Source organism: Vanessa cardui, chromosome Z (assembly GCF_905220365.1).
Source record: "Vanessa cardui chromosome Z, ilVanCard2.1, whole genome shotgun sequence".
Classification (NCBI taxonomy): domain Eukaryota; kingdom Metazoa; phylum Arthropoda; class Insecta; order Lepidoptera; family Nymphalidae; genus Vanessa; species Vanessa cardui.
In genome coordinates this window covers 11,722,443-11,740,488 of record NC_061154.1, presented here as the reverse complement: position 1 = coordinate 11,740,488, position 18,046 = coordinate 11,722,443, and the positions used below count along the sequence as shown (strand labels likewise).

Sequence of the window (18,046 nt, the reverse complement as noted above, 5' to 3'; positions counted from 1 at the left end):
TCCCACCTTTTTTTGTTTTTTTAAAGAAAAGTTATGTGACTTGACGCAGATGTTGCTTGTTTATTCCAACAATACATACTTTAGATACCAATCTGTTGTTACTTAAATTAAAAGGGAAACTCAAAAATAAAACAGCATTTAAGTTCAAAATTTTACTGAATAAATATGAATAAAAACCACGTCAATACACTTACATGAATAAAAATGTGATTCGCACACAATGTTAACTTAGATGCCACTCTTAGTGCACACCTAGCAGTTTACTTCACGACTATTAGTTTTTGGTAAAACCACAAAATTGATTACATCTTCACACTAAAGAAAAATGTACTAATAACAGTATTATTTTCCACCGCGTACGCAGCTTCGCTTTGCTCTGGAATGTAGACGTCGATAGCGGGCAATAGACTACCGGGATGAGAGTTCAAGCAAAAGCTTAGTGGCTTTTATGTAATGGATAAATTATGAAATTAATTTACTAATTACAATTCATCATCATTTCACTATAAATCATAAATGTACAAATGATTATTCAATGAAGTTAATTTGGATTTGGTACCGCAATCTCGCCTAATGACTAACATTAATACAAAATAAGATAAAACATTGTTTTAGTTAGTAAACGGGCAGTGAAAAATAATAACTTAAACCTAAGTGATAAATAGAACAGCATTAAAAAAAATCCTTAGCTAAAAGTTGTACTAGAACGAATATATTTGTGCTAAAAAGACTAATATAATATTAGTAAAGGAATACACAGCACCCAAACATATAAAACATATTATCAAAATAAATTGATTTTATTTTACAATAATATATTATCTCTTATCTTAAATTATAATTAAACAACAAAAGAGGTGCTTAAAATTAAAATACGATTATTGCTACGCATAATTATGGCACGGTAGCCAACGAATTGCTTGAGGTAAATAATGTTATCGGAGTCTTGTGGATGCGTCAACATTAGACCACGTGACATGGCCAGTGTATCAATGCCCGGCCGTGCAAGGTTTCGCTCCAAATCGACAATCCCGCTGGAAACATCCCGAATACGAACAAAGCAATCAACTTAACCGCGATTCATAAGTAACAATCAAAAGGCTTTTATTATGATATAGATTAGATATCACCGACTGAACCAGTACACCGGTCCTTCCGTGCTGCGCTTTCACAAATACAGTACTTAATAATTTAATCGAACCACTTTATGTCGTATTCATCTTATAAATTATATTTCGATCATCTTTCGTATTGACTTAAAGTTAAATGAACATTTACGTAGAATACCCAAACGCATTATATATACTCTAGTTTATTACTATCGACATCGAGGATAATTTTTGCTTCAGATCTTTGTACTCTTAACATCACACTCTTAACAAGTTTTTCATTATAATATTATAAAATACCTAATATTTGCGAGAGGCCTTCAGCCGTAGATGGAAATATCAAAATACATCACTACGGTATATCATAGTACTAACGATAAGGCAAATTATTCTCGAAAACGAAATTAATCAAATTTTTTTCAAACGAAAAATTTCAATAGTATCGATATTTTTAAACAATTTTGAATTCTTACGTTTCGGGTTACTGTGCATCTTGTGCTGTGTGTGTGTAACATCTGAGTGAAAAGTTTAAAACTTAAAACGTTAAATTTACTTTTTGAGATCTATGAGAAAAAGAAATCAGAATGATATTATCGATGAAATGTTACTTGAAATGGTTTAGCTTATTCAAAATATTAATACTGAAACTATTACATTTTATTAATATACAAAAATACATCACCCAATTGACTAATCGAAGTATATAAGAATGTCCGTAATCGTGTTGATAAGAACGCCAGTATATTAATAACACGCGCAACTCTAAATATCGACTAACATACGCTAAACAATATCTTTAGAAAAGACATCAATTACATCTACGAATGGGTCAATTGCTTTAATATTTAGAATTTCTAAACGGCATCATCATGAACACTAAATATTATCATATATCCTAACAAACGTTTAGCTAAATAAAAAAATATATGTATAAATTTTATAAGTATAACAGTCATTTTGTAGCTACTTGAATAAAGCGTTCATTTGTCTCATATCAGATCAATGCTCCTGTTTGTCTGTTCGTCGCACTAGCTCTACGCCGACATCGATTATCGTTCGTCAACATTCGAAAATGAAGCAGGATTACACGTCGATCTATTCATCGTGACTCGTACTGTGGAACGGTCTCCGTCGCGAGACGCGTGCACAATAACGGTTACACGTGAAAACGTACTAATGTTATGATATAAATATTATTTGGCAGATATATCCGGACAGAAAATGTGTTGTAACATCAGGCTAGGAAACACTGTTTACCTCTACGTAGATTGCGGCTTTAAACGGCGCGAAGACCCTGCGAAGGAATAACGTTCTGTCACTAACAAGATTACTCAATACTCAACATATCCTTAGCAGAGACATATGTATTCAAACAAATAGCAAAAGCTTCTTTGCCTAGTAGTAAGCAATATCTACACATAAATACATAGATGTTTGTGTGTGTGTGTGCGTGACAACGAGTGTCGCGATTGGCCCCAACCTCTACGTATACTTGCCTCGTGGACCTTGGTGTTGCCTACTCCCACGTCTCGATCAGTTATCGTAACTTCCTCGCAGAGTCCCCGCGGGCTGTGGGCGTGGGTATCATAGATGCTTCCACCGTCTACGTACACCATGCACCGGTTAGAACAAGCGTTAGTAGCAAATGGTTTATGAACAGTTAGAAATGATATGTGACAAACAATCAGTGCCATTTATTATTCAAATTGGATAGCCGTTGTGTCGATTCAAAGCATGTATAGTACGACACAACTTAATGTAGCATCGGCAAAATTCGTAAAACCGATCACATCCGAATTGAGTAGATACGCTATCCCAAATTATCAATATTTATTTTTCATGCGAATATGATCTGTGCACAAACGTAATATCTTGTAATATCATATGACCTAATATATTCGTCAATTTGACACGTCGATTTACATGCACTTGCTTTCTCTGACGCGAGAATCTTTAGCGACGAATAGCGTCGAATGGCGCGATAGGGAGCTATTTCTATTGGTTGTGTAAATCGGCAGTAATCGGTTTTATTTTCATTCCATTGCATTTTCCGATGCTACATCTAATTTGTGTCGTACTATATGTAAATGCAACATTGAAAGCGATTTTATCAAATCGTGATATCGTTATCGGGAAATCAACTTTTTAATTACAGAACACTCTTCGCCTTTGCCTATCAGTCTGAACCTAGCTTTATCTTAACAACAAAAAATAATAATATCATTACACAAATTTAAGGGGAATTTTTCTAATAACACAATTGCTGAAGCAGAAAATAGTAAAACACCGTTAATAAACGATTACCTTTTCGTTTATTTCGTGTTGTACCATTCGAGGTCGTAGATAAGAGACTTTATGTAAATATTTAATGTTCTTATTGGTTAAATCGTATGCGATATGTTATTTCACTGGAACTAAGCAAGATTCGCGATTATTAATAAGGCTAAAGGCTAGAGTTATCGCGACCTCTCCGCTCCAGATATCACTATCTTGGGAATTATTTCCAAAGTTTTAGGTTAATTAAAAATATATATCATATACAGAGTGATGACTAAAGGCCAGGACTCACTATCGGAGTTTCGATTAAAACTTAATTTCAACATATCAAGGAATTTATACAATTATGATTATTCACATAAATAAATGTCGTGAACGAATTCAATGGAATGAATGATTGAAAAAACACTGAACCCATGCAAACATACATACGTGAAGGTACGGACATCTATATCGTTATTAGTAACACTACTTAGTACCTGTTAATAACTAGCGGTTACAACTTGATAATGACACACTCGAAGACACATTACATAACATCAGAACAGAGACTAATCTGAAATAGCAATACATATATTTAATATTACTTGTTCTATTGTAATTAAAAATTCGACCATTTATAATTCCTATACATATTATAATTATAGCATACTTTGAAGGACAGTACTCTAAACAAAACACTTTATTATTCGTTATAGTCCAGAAATTATAAACAGCAAAAGAAAATCATTTTATGGTAACATAAGTTTATATAGAAACGTGTAACAACAATAAGGACTAAGACTTCTTATGATTACTTAAAAATGTCTTAGATGTGAAATCTTGAAGAGCGTTAAATTATTGAACGGTGTACTGACTTGTGTATCTTTGGCGTGGACAGGAAACATTAATGTACTACTTATAAATTAAACTAAATTATATACAACAAAGACCAGAGAATCCGCTGAAATCTTGTGTGAAAGAGCTAAATTTTTACTTTACTTATTTCTCGCGAAATATTAATAAAGTAACTACTTGCCAAACGAAACCTTCAAATCAAAAACTGGAAAATATTGTTTTAATATACGCCGAGAACAACATTCTTATGTTATTTATTAAAGACCATTTGAGTATAATTTGCGCTATTTCATTTATCAGTCTCTGACCTGACATTATAGTACATTTAGTCAACGAGGGATACTAACCTTGATTTTGGATATATCGACGCCGGTGACTCCCTTCACGAGTTCAGGAATACATTGTACGATACTGAGTACTTCTCCCGTGAGCTTGGCCGCGCCCACGTCGCCGCCGCCGCACGAGACCATCGTGACCTTGCGAGCCTGCGACAGTGGCGCCGCTACCTCAGCGGCAACCTGCGACAAGTTGGGGAATTACATTCGATGTACTTAACATCGCCAGATAAAGTTGTCACTGGAACGAATACAAACTAGTCCAACCAGGTGGACTACGTTATAATAATAATAATAATAATTATCCATAAATAATTACGATAATAATAATATGAGACAACATCTTAATGTAAGTAGTAGTAGTTACTCTGATCTTAATGTAAGTTCTAACCAGATAGAAAGAGATGTTTGGATAATAACTGATAGATGAGTGGTGTATGATGAGATATGAAATGTAAATTGTAAACGATGATTGAGAATTCAAACCCAGACAAGAACCACTGAATTTTCATGTGCTTATATTAATATAATTCATCTCGTGCTCGGCGGTTAAGGAAAACGTCCTGAGGAAACATGTATGTGTCTAATTTCAAGGAAATTTCGTCATATGTGAGTCCACCAACCCACACTGAAGTAGCATAGTGGAATATGCTTTTAACCTTCTCCTCAAGAGAGAGAGGAGGCTTTAGCCCAGTAGTAAGAAACTTACGGACAATATACATGTTGTGTGTCGAGTGGTATAATCCCTTCTCAAAAACTTCTGCAATGAAGTTTTATAGGAAAAAGATTTTTCTGAATCGCACTAATGTTTTGTTCGCCGCAATTTATTTGTATTGGATAGTTTATACTTAAAATATATCTATTTGTACGTTACAAATTACTAAATTTGTACAAGTGTCAGTCGAGAATGGCTATGAGACCAAATGTGCACTCAGCATAGTCAGTAAGTAAAGTAATAAGGTTCCAAACGTATTTTATCATTTTCTTTGTACACCAGACTAATAATATCAAAACCATCGTAATGAAATCTGATACAGACTTTATTGGTTAATAATGTAATGATTATAAATGCTTATTTTTAGTGTAATCTAAAATAAATTCATTATTTTTTATCAAGTGACTCGTGTTAGACGTACGTGCCATAATACAAATAAACTTTGCGTCCCCGATGTCACAAATATCATACAATTTAATTTACTTTACATTTCATTATACTTTACACCATCGACATTGTATTACCAAAACAAAAAAAAATACCTAAATCTAACTGGTATTATGAACGAATCATATTGTTCTGTTGGTAAAAATAAATATACAAATTTCGATTAATTAGTATTGAAAATATTATACAGATCGATCGAGAATGACAAAGCGAAACCGAAGCGAGGAGTCTGCGTACAGAATTTAAGTAGATAATAACAAATTTAGTATCGCTGTAACCAAGACCTCGTAACTGAGCTCGTGTAGTTGTTTTTAGATTTCTATTAAAATCGAAGGCGTCTAATCAATTATTTACATTGTGATAAGTTTAAAAGCGTAGAAATATAACTCCATAAATAATTACGATAAAGGACGTTCCATGTAAATTAATTTATATATAAAGTAGATTTGATTTAATCAGAATATGCATTATATGTATTGCGAATTTTGGACGAGGATGTTGTGATTATATGTATATATAGTCAAAGACAATATAGTAAATTAAGCTAAGAATTAAATTGAATAGAAAAAGATAACCAGCGAAGTATATATTTTGATAAAATATAAAATATTTAGAAATACGATATCGATCCATGATGACTTGTCATCATGGATCGATATCGTATTTCTCGATATATGTCAAGACATATCACGGAGATTCGGCTGCTGACATTCTATTATATAATCTTAGCCCGCCTACAGTTCTACGCCTACGTTTTTACTTCATACAGAATATCAAGCGAAAAGTATTATCAGTTTTTTCACAAATGCTCACGTATAGAGGATTGAAAGATCGGTATGAGAGAATGATTAGACGCGAAATCATCCGTAGTTTATAGGAGATTCATATCAGAGTACCGTCGATACTTTTCTCTTTTTTGTGCATCGAATAGGCCCAGTAACGACCAGTATTCTCATAACTCAGCAGTGGGAAATGAACAGGCTGTTACTTTTATATATATGAGAGTGGAATAATATATACCAATAGGTTCACCCGCTCAAACGACGCGCTTCTTTAACATTCATTTTTATTCATATAGATTAAAGATGCCAATTATCTCTGCATGTATTGGGAATTTCGATAGAAACAAACAAATATAATCGCGAATAACATTTTAAAACGAGCTTTAGATTACTGAGATAATACGAGACATATTTGATGAACGATATCGTTTTCGACACAGCTTGATAGTAAATACTTGATAAAGTTATTTTTGTTCTTAATTTAAGAATATATTTATGCTACGACAAGTACATAATGAAACTTCTTCACTTATATATAACTATCTGTGGCCGCAAACTTGTACGCGTTTGAATTTAACAAAAAAGAAATATCATTTTAGCCTAAGTTACTCCTTATTATATCAGTGTAAGCCTCGTTAAAATCGGTCCAGCCGTTTCAGAGATTAGAAAAAACAGACAGACAGACAAAAATTGTAAAAATGTTATTTTGGTTTATGTATACATACATATGCATTGAGCAAAAAAGGACTATTTTAATATTACATACAGACACTCCAATTTTATTATATGTATATATATTATATGTATATGTATATTAATACATATGTGTACATGAATGTTGGAATATATATAATATTTTTGAAATCATTTTAGGTACTTGTATGTTTATCATTAAAACAGTTCGATAAAGTCGTCATCAAAATTTCTCGTGCAACACAGGTGACGTCACATCGACTTAACTAGTTAGCTAGTGTAATGTACGACAATTGTATATACAATGCTTGCTTAATAAAACGTTTATACCAGTCAACAGTACACACGTACCCACCCGATCGGAGGATAAAACCGTAACATCGGTACATAGTAGATATACTCTTGAAGTATCAACATTGTTATATACTGTGATACGATGGTTAAATCAAACCTTTAGTCTTCATAAGAAGCTATATTTCTACCGAAAGATTATATATTCTTGTAATTTGAAAACATCGTTCAAAATATGCCTACAGTTTAAAAACTTTTTTTTTATGGTATAGATTAGCGGACGAGCATATAGGCCACCTGATGGTAAGTGGTCATATTAACTATTAATTACATCGGCAATGTGCCACCAACCTTGGGAACTAAGATGTTATGTCCCTTGTGCCTGTAGTTACACTGGCTCACTCACCCTTCGAACCGAAACACAACAATACTGAGTACTTTTATTTGGCGGTAGAATAACTGATGTGTGGGTGGTGAACTGTCAAGATTTATTATAGACGAAGCCTCAAGGTCAAGATTATTCTAAATTTAAAATAATCTTAGTATTGTTATATAATTTGAGAGTGAGTAGATAATGATAGAGTAATGTAATCTCGTACGTACCTTGGGTAGTGTCTCGAGCATCATGTCTACCATGGCCGCTGAGCCATACTCCTTCCAGGCGTCTGCCTTCTTCGCCATTTGCTCTGCATCAGCCACCGCCTTAGCTTTGATAGCATACGCTTCAGCCTGTACGCAGAAAAAAAAATAAAAATATAGTAAAAACTTTTTCTTTTATTTTAAGTTATCATAATTCCTCCACAGAAGTGTTGTCTACGCCGTTGTTTTATATATAACAAATTTTAATTATGTTACATCTAAGTCAAGTTTTTTTTTTGAGTCGAGATGGCCCAGTGGTTAAAACGCGTGCATCTTTTCATCACCGATGATTGCGGGTTCAAACCTAGGCAAGCACCGCTGATTCATGTGCTTAATTTGTCTTTATAATTCATCTCGTACTCAGCGGTGAAGGAATATATCGTGAGGAAACCTGCATGTGACAAATTTCAGAGAAATTCTGCCACATGTGTATTCCACCAACCCGCATTGGAACAGCGTGGTGGAGTATGTTGTTGTTGTTGAAAGTCAATTTTATGTTATAGCAGCATCACAATCTAAATTTCCGGATTTCAAATTTATGTCACAAATTTTACAATGAACTCGACGATGACGAGTTTTTCACTTAATGCTTCTTCATTATTAATAATAATATTCGTAAACGGTACTATCTTGTATTGTATATACATTATTTTTTAAATTGTTGTCATCCAACAAAAGACATTCCTGTATATTGCAATTAAGTTAGCCAATGCCTCATATCAGATGCGTAGTGGACACACATACTGCTGAAATAAACCTTGTTGCGCCTTGTATCGGTTTCGTCGTAGTCGGGTTAAAAAGGTAATGCGTCTTTACATCTAGGTTTTGAGTAAGTATTCCTATTACATATATTCAACTTAGTGTATAGAGTACTATACCCCAAGTTATATCGCATGAGATAAGTTATCATGTTACTAACTTCACCGCGAACTTTTACAGCCTCAGCTTCAGCTTCCGCTTCGAGAACAGTTTTAAGTCGGTGTGCTTCCGCCAACTTCTCCAATCTGTACTTCTCTGCTTCGGCCGGTCTAAAAATATATTACATAAACTTGTTTAAAACTAATTAAGTATTTTACTTACGTATTTTAAAGAGTATACTTAATTAAGAACTGAAAAAATAAACAGACAGCATATTATTTAATAAAGTGATTTTCTTACATAATGTATAAAAGTATGCACTAAATAAAAATAAATAATATAAAAAAAAACAAAAGTGTGCATCAGTAATAAAAAAAAAACCTTTTTAATAAATTAATTCAAAAATCATTTAATATTAAAGCCTGATATTTGCATCGGTCCTGAATCGCAGATGCGACGAAAGCTTTACTAATCAGTAATCTGCAATACGCCTTATATACAGCGGACTTATCTGACATCTGAACCTGACTGAACCCCTAGTAATTGCTGTTACTGAAATATATAGCCGCATAAGTCGTCCATCTCAAATCTGACGTAGAGATCTACCTTTAAGCCCAGTTCCTCAAAAGGGCAAAGTATTGGCACGCATACACACATACACATACTTGGTGGTAGGGCTTTGTGCAAGCCCGTCTGGGTAGGTACCACCCACTCATCAGTTATTCTACCGCCAAATAACTATACTCAGTATTGTTGTGTTCTGGTCTGAAGGGTGAGTGAGCCAGTGTAACTACAGGCACAAGGGACATAACATCTTAGTTCCCAAGGTTAGTGGCACATTGACGATGTAAGGAATAGTTAATATTCCGTACAGCGTCATTGTCTATGGGCGATGGTGACCACTTACCATCAGGTGGCCCATATGCTCGTTCGCCAAACTATACTATAAAAAAAAACGCAATGCACGAGACCTAGCGTCATAGAAGCGAGAAAGAGCAACGAAGCTGCAGATCTACGGCAATATTACCGAGCAAATTTCGCAGTATCGCATCAAGGAGCAAATATTTTTTTCTACTCAGACAGATGGCGCATACGCTCTTTCTAATCAAAATAAGTGCGAACAACATCCATATAATTATAAGTCTTTCCCTATATAAGCATTGGTGTTCCATTTTTCGAACCGGTGGTAGTGTTTATTAGACAATCAATAAGTAAGTGTAATGCTAGTGTTCTATATTGAATAAAGGAATTTGTGTTTATTTGACAATCAATAAGTAGGTGTAATGCTTCTATATTGAATAAAGGAATTTGAGTTTGAGTTTTGAGTTTATATTGGGACAGACATATAATTATGTGGTGATCTTTAAAATTACGTAACGCATTTTGATGCGGTTTTTTAAATATATAGAGCGATTCGAGAGAAAGGTTTTTGTATTAATACAACAACAAATTCTTTAGAATATTTAGTATCAGTATTGCATCCGTGCGAAGTCAGGGCCGGTCGCTAATAGCAGTATAAATTAGGGAAGCATCGGTAGTCGAGATGCCGCCTAAGTAAAGGGAGTGACAGTTAGTTCGGAAAACTAAGCTGCGGATATCTACAACTACTTAAGATTGCTGCGGATGATAACAATGACACTGATAGCGATCACGTAGACATAAGGAAAATTGTAATGGTATGGTTGCACTATTTAGACTAACTATGATTATATTAGGTTGGGGAAAAAGTCTTTTCGCATATAGTATGTATGAACTTGTAATAAAATCTCTTTGGCTATATCATTTGTATCTGGCTGGTTTTGGTATCATTAAAAAGTTTTAATTTTAAAGAAGGCACTTCCAAATTCAAATTAGGAATTTGTGTGATTTTCATTTGTTTTTGTTGTTGTTAAAATGAGTGAATCTAAAGAAGAAATTCGATACATTTTAAAATTTTACTATAAAAAGGTAAAAATGCAACTCAAGCCGCGAAAAAAAATTGTGATGTTTATGGACCTAATGCAGTATCTGTTAGAGTAGCGCAAGTTTGGTTTAAGCGTTTTCAAGCCGGAAATTTTGATATCAAAGATGCATCTCGCTCTGGTCGCCCTGTTACGAACAAAATTGATGCCATTTTTGAAAAAGTGGAGCAAGATCGGTATATTAGTAGTTACGATGTAGCTGAAGAACTGGCAATTGACCACAAAACGGTTTTGACTCATTTGAATAAAGCTGGGTACACAAAAAAGCTCGATATATGGGTGCCTCATTAACTCACTGAAAGAAACCTAATGAACCGTGTACTCATTTGTGATTCTTTATTACGACGTAATGAAACCGAACCATTTTTGAAGAAGCTGATAACTGGTGATGAAAAGTGGATCACATACGACAAGAACGTGTGAAAAAGATCGTGGTCAAAGGCCGGTCAAGCTTCACAGACTGTGGCAAAACCCGGATTAACTTGCAACAAGGTAATGCTGTGTGTATGGTGGGATTGGAAGGGCATCATTCATTATGAGCTGTTACCACCCGGCAGGACCATCGATTCAGAACTGTATTGCGAACAATTGATGAAATTGAAGCAAGAAATTGAGAGAAAGCGGCCAGAATTGATCAACAGAAGGGGTGTGTTTTTTCACCATGACAACGCTAGACCTCACACATCTTTAGCCACTCAACAAAAATTACGAGAGTTTGGGTGGGAGGTATTAATGCATCCGCCGTATAGTCCTGACCTTGCACCTTCAGATTTTCATCTGTTTCGGTCTCTGCAGAATTCCTTAGGCAGTGTCAGGTTAACTTTTACTTTTAACTTTCTATTAAGAGGACTGCCAAAACCACTTGTCGCAGTTTTTCGATCAAAAGCCCCAAAATTTTTACAGCAATGGGATCATGTCACTACCAACAAGATGGCAAAAAGTTATGGAACAAAATGGCACCTACATACTTTAGTCAAATGTAAATAAACTATAAAAAAAACTTTTTGAATTTTCATATAAAATACGAAGAAACTTTTTCCCCAACCTATTATTATATACTAGTTTAGACTATTACATAATAAACGTCGACGTCAATTGTTACGTAATCATAAATATACATTTAATATTGTGATGAAAAACTTTTTTTATTTTATGTTTACATGATTTTACATAGTTCATGATAATGTTCCAGAGCGTAATAATACGAAGACGAAGACATTTTAAACGATATTATAATAGAAAATAAGTCTATTTACAGCTTAATTCGCATTCAAATCACGCTCAAGAAAGAAGTAGTGGGTGCCATATGTTAATAGTAGACTATAATATAACTCAAATAATCCGACTATTAGTTCCTTCCTTATAAACGTTGAATATTTAAACACATATTTATCTCTTTCTTTCATTATTGATTTGACATTTGAATGAGGAAGACATTAATACACAACCGTTAATAACATTTCCAGGCAAGGCGCGCCTTTATGAGTGAATAGATCTATTACTTCCCTGTTTATTGTAATGGAATATTTAATTATATTATCAATTGTTTGTGTAACAAAAGACACACGATAGCAATAATTGTTAGATACGTATAGTACGACACAACTTAGATGCAGTATCGGCAAATTCAATAAAACCGATTACTGCCGATTCACACAGCTACCTATCGCGCCATTCGATGCTATTAGTCGCTATAGATTCTTGCGTCAGTTCAACCCGAGAAAGCAAGTGCATTTAAATCGACGTGTCAGATTGACGAACATAATAGGTCATATGATTTTACAAGTTATTACGTTTGCGTAAAGATCATATTTACATAAGAAATAAATATTGGTAATTTGGGAAAGCGTACTAATTCGGATGTGATCGGTTTTCAAATTATGCCGATGCTACATCTAAGTTGTGTCGTACTATATATGAATATATATTTAATTTGATATGTGAATATTGTTTAGTGTACGACAATCCTGCACGCTAGCTAGTGTCGAATTGTCAGCTTCCTTGTGTAAACCGGCGACAAGAATTAATTGGTTTAGATTATCTTAATAGGCTATTAAATGTCTCACGACTACTGTACAGCATATCACACCTAAACTAACTACTAAATCGTTTAAAACAAAGTCGCTTACTGCTATTTGTCTCGATGTATGCTTATATCTTTAAAATTACAAAACCTATTTTAATGCGGTTTTTTTAATAGATAAAGTCATTCGAGAGGAAGATTTTTTGTATATAAGTAATAATGGACAGAAAGCACAGAAACACTTAATTCTAGAAGCTTCTAATGTGATGTCGTAAATAAACAAAATCTGTAGTATATTTAGTATCAGTATCCGTGCAAAGCCGGGGTAGTCGCTGGTGTCCTATAAATTAACGGTAGTCATTTGTTTCTTAAATTCCTTCACAGAACCTCCCATATCAATATTTATTTTAACAAACATTATATTATCGTATGGTATTAAAAAGAATTAGACAATAAAAATCATTGGGCAAGACCTATCGAATAATTTGTCCTTGACGGACTTTAAACAAGTAGAGTTAATAACAAATAGACGTTTACATTAGTCTGAACGAGATTTAATATAAGTTACCTGCGCACTGTCGCCTCTAATTCCTTCTCACGTCTCTGCACCTCCCACTTCTGAACATTAATCTCCTGCGAGCGTTCCACGACTGCAATCTGCATTTGCTCCTCCTTGATACGTTGCTTTGTCTTAGCTGCTTGTAACTCGTAGGCCATCTCAGCTTCGGCCTGAATTTAAAAGAAAACATCCTGTATATATGTTTATATGCATACATAGTTGACGAATATGGTGTGTTAGGCATAAATAAGTAAGCTTTTTTAATGCTTCATAACTAATTTCATAAAATGAACAGCCATTTGCAAGTGAAGGAGCGGCAGACGGATAATTTTTTTAATTTATAATTTTAGTATAAAACTCAAACTCAACTCAAACTAATCTAAATACGCCGATAAAGAGGCGACAGAGAAATTGAAGATAAGGAACAAACCATTGCCAAGTAGAATTCATAACGTTAGTTTGAATTGTAAGTAAAATAATTTTGATAAACACATCTCAACACCAAAATCAATCCCGAGGAAAGTTCGCAAACGTTTAAAATACTTTACACACTATGTTAGTCCAAAATAAAAGTGATGAGATTTATGATAATATAAATATTTATTGTGTTACGAAGATTAAGTCTAACTACAGATACAAGGGAGATAACGTCGTAGGTGTAGGAATGGCTACATTACACTGATCCCAATGTAAGTAGCTGAAGCACTTGTGTTATGGAAATCAGGAGTAACGACGGTACCACAAACACCCAGACCCAAGACAACATAGAAAACTAATGGTAATCTACATCGACTCGGCCGGGAATCGAACCCGGGACCTCAGAGTGGCGTACCCATGAAAACCGGTGTACACACCACTCGACCATGGAGGTAGTCTGGTCTTACATATATAATAGCTTATGCGTAAATAACATTTGTGATTACCTTCTTAGTTTGCACCTCGACGTCATAGGCGGCCTTCTTGAGTTCGAAGTCCCTCTGCGCCTTGGCTATCTCCGTGTCGTTGAGGAACCGAGAGGCCATACGTTGCTCCTCTGCCATAGCCTCTTTGATCTTAGCTTCCGCTTGCGCCTCTGCCTCTCCTATACGAGCATCGCGCTTCACTTCCGCCGTACGAGCCATACCCAATGCTTTTAGATAACCCTGTTTTAATTATTAAATTTATCAATTTCGACATTGTCTACGAATGTCTCGTTCACGAGACTGTGAACAAGACATTCGTAGACAATGTCGAAATATCGAGCTACACCGAACAAAAATAAAAAACATGGTAAATATCCCGAAATTAATAACTTTAACAATAAAAATAACCATGTTAATTTAAAAACCTTGTTTTAATTTTTTTCAATAATAAGATTTAATTTTTTCTTTACATATTTTATTTTTTCATGACATAGTCAATATACATAGTTGAGGATCGAATACACGAACCAGGAATTATGACGACGTTCGAAATCGTCTGTACAGCTTTGACTACACATTTGCTGCATCGCTTTGCGTTGGCCTGTGACATATAACATTCGACATACATATATGTTGTTTAAACTTTTGAATTTAAGTGTTGGGAATATTGTAGTGTATTTTTTTTTTCATATAACCATACCTCTTCATCCCTTATATCTTTCAAGGTGTACGATACAACTGTGATTCCCATATTTATCAAGTCACTGGAAGCCACTTCGAATACCTTAAATGAAAAAAATATATTTATATCCAAAGAACATTTTTGACACAAAAATTAAACTTCTTAATCATTGTAAAAATGACCTTCTTTGAGAAAATTTTCCTGTCTTTATATATTTCTTCTACAGTCATCGATCCCATGATAGCACGCTGATGTCCCTCTAAGGTAACGAGAGCAATGTGCTGAATCTCTTGTTCAGATTTACCAAGGAATTGTTCACAGGCGGACAACAACATTTCAGCATTCTGACCTTGGATTTTGACCTTAAAAAAGTTTTTAGACATACATATACCAATAAAATAAACCATTTTAAACCAATATATAAACAATATTACTATTTTATACAAAAAATGAACTACATTATGACTTTATTTAACACACTAAATTATCAATGTAAAAACCACAAATTCATTTTAAAATTAATTGCATCATCAATCATGTTACATTAATTGATGAAGGTAATTAGTACCTGTGCAATGCCGGTGACTGAAATAGGCACTCCCTGGCTAGTGTAGACCGTCGGAGATTCAACTTGCAGAGTCATAGTGTTAAGTGATATTCGCTGAACCCGTTGTATTGCAGGCCATACAAACGCCCGCCCACCAGGCACAAGTAAAGGTTTTGAATAGCAACATCCTGTGTAATAAAAACAAGAAAAAATTTAAAATATATGAGGCTTGAGTAATAACAATCTCTTAGTTAATACATGGCTTTATGAACTCTTTATATCTAATATCTTAAAGTGTTACTGCAGTGCAAAGTATATATTATAATTTCTTAACATTACTAAGTGTATTGATAGTCAATAATTATTTTGTTTTTGCAAATTGGAAATTATGAAAACAAATAAATGGTAATATAAATAATCAAGATTGCTCATTCGCTTGCTATAATATAATATAGTTAAGATAGTGCAAATAGCATAAAAATATTGCAGATCATCGCTAACATCTTATCAAGATGGACAGATCTTATTAAATTATCATTAGGTAAACACAGATAACATATTCAATAATATTGCTATTTTTAAAGTAATATGTTGTATCTGCTTTTATTCAATATCCAATTCCATTTTATTAATACCTAGTAATAAAGATTAACTGATAGTATTTGAATTTGTAGTTTATCATTGAACAAATATTTTTAGGTGCAAAATCATATTCATGATTTTTATTTTTTGAATAAGATAACAGAATTGTAACAAAATAAATCATCAAATGCAACAATAAGGAAACTAAATTATTAATGTATAATTATCATCAATAATATTATACTAAAGTGCTATAGATTGTCTTATTGTTTGATGAAGCAGCTCGCTAGAATCTTATTGAATATGCAAAACAAACACATACATATGTCTTGGAAATATATATATATTGTCAAAATTTGCATTGGCAAGGGTCATTCGTCTTAAAGTAAGTAATATTGTGCAATCAAGACAAATAAGGAAATGTTTTTAAAAACATTATTTTTTTATTACTTTGATTAAAATATTATTCCAATAGGAAAATATTGTGATTCTTCAAGTTGCACTTGTGTGTGTCTAAAATAATATTTTAATATTAATTATATATGTTATAAAAGAATACTTAAATATAGCAACCAAAACTTTTTAATTTCAATTCAAAATAAGCAAAGCTCTTACTAATGCTTACATTTACACAATACATATTTTTTTAATCTGTTAACATTAATTTTATTTATCATTATTCATGAGCAGCAGTTTAAAATATAGATATAAATATGTGTAAGCTTTAGAGGAACTTGATGCACATTTCTTATTAAATACAATACTAAATAAATAAATTGTGGTGATATAATTACTTGGCCATCTTATATCATTAAACATTCAGCATAGCAAGACCTCTTTTGATGTTTGCATAATATTCAAATGATGAAAATTTTGATAAACAATTCATAAATCAAATATTAAATCTTATAGGTACACATTTTCAGAATAATCCATTCATTTCATTCAGAATAAGCCTTTAATTATTTTTTAAAAGGAAAATACCTATATTAATTTTATTCCCACTGAATACTTGAGGAAAAGTTATCCTTTATTTTCTGACTTTGTTTATGTTTAAACAAATAGGGTATAATTTGTCTTCTCTATAATTTTTTATACATTTGAGAATTTTTATGAACACAAATAATTACAATAACAATGTATGTCAAATTAAAGCCTCTGAAATTGATGAATGATTATTCATATTATCTTATTGAGTCATAATTTCTTAGAACATAGATGGAAGCTATGAGTTACAAAAAAACTAAAAAAAATGCTAAACAATATTGTTATTTGTTACTATTTATTTCCATAATTTTACGTAAAAGATCCTTTTTTTAATCGGGTCTATTGCTTGGAATACAAAGTATTTGCGGAAATGTATTAATATAATTTATTCTAGTGTCTGACTAACATCACACTAACGGCAGAAATAAAACCGCTATAAAATAATCGCTAAGCCTTTAAAAACAATCGCTGGTGCATTAGTATTAAACATTTGAGAATATTATTAATAAAAAATGTATATAGTCTTGAAAAATAATTAGTCAAGTGGGCGAGAGTACTTACCTGATACTACGAGTGCCTCATTTGGACCACACGTAACAAAGCCCCAAGTCATTATTTTGTTTTCAATAGGCTAAAGAAGTAACAAAGAAACTTAATAAATTAAATTAATAAAACACTAAAAATCAAAACATAAATCGGCTTCTCCCGTCTCCGTAATGGTTGGTAGGGGAATATCCACAGATAATTTTAAAATTTTATACTTTATAGCTTGACACTGGCGTACAGCGATTTTTTAATTTCAATATAATCTGTATCTTTT

The 18,046-nt window shown here is 33.1% G+C and overlaps 1 protein-coding gene across 3 annotated transcripts; it reads right to left on the bottom strand.

The window, feature by feature from the left end:
• Nucleotides 1-137: 137 nt before the first annotated feature.
• Nucleotides 138-18,046, bottom strand: LOC124542976 (flotillin-1). 3 transcript variants are annotated; one of them, XR_006967419.1, is made up of 11 exons: nucleotides 17,788-18,044; nucleotides 15,679-15,845; nucleotides 15,293-15,472; nucleotides 15,129-15,212; nucleotides 14,450-14,668; nucleotides 13,536-13,696; nucleotides 9,045-9,153; nucleotides 8,090-8,215; nucleotides 4,571-4,741; nucleotides 3,866-3,942; nucleotides 138-2,403 (listed from the first exon to the last, which is right to left on the bottom strand). XR_006967419.1 is itself a non-coding variant. In XM_047120940.1 (11 exons), the coding sequence occupies exons 1-10, from the start codon at nucleotides 17,837-17,839 to the stop codon at nucleotides 2,647-2,649; spliced, it is 1,335 nt and encodes a 444-aa protein (XP_046976896.1). In that variant the 5' UTR covers nucleotides 17,840-18,046; the 3' UTR covers nucleotides 138-2,403; nucleotides 2,606-2,646. The 3 variants fall into 3 exon arrangements, 2 of the variants coding, with proteins under 2 accessions (XP_046976896.1, XP_046976897.1); XM_047120940.1 differs by lacking the exon at nucleotides 3,866-3,942 and adding an exon at nucleotides 2,606-2,712 and having other exon boundaries at nucleotides 17,788-18,046; XM_047120941.1 differs by lacking the exon at nucleotides 3,866-3,942 and having other exon boundaries at nucleotides 17,788-18,041.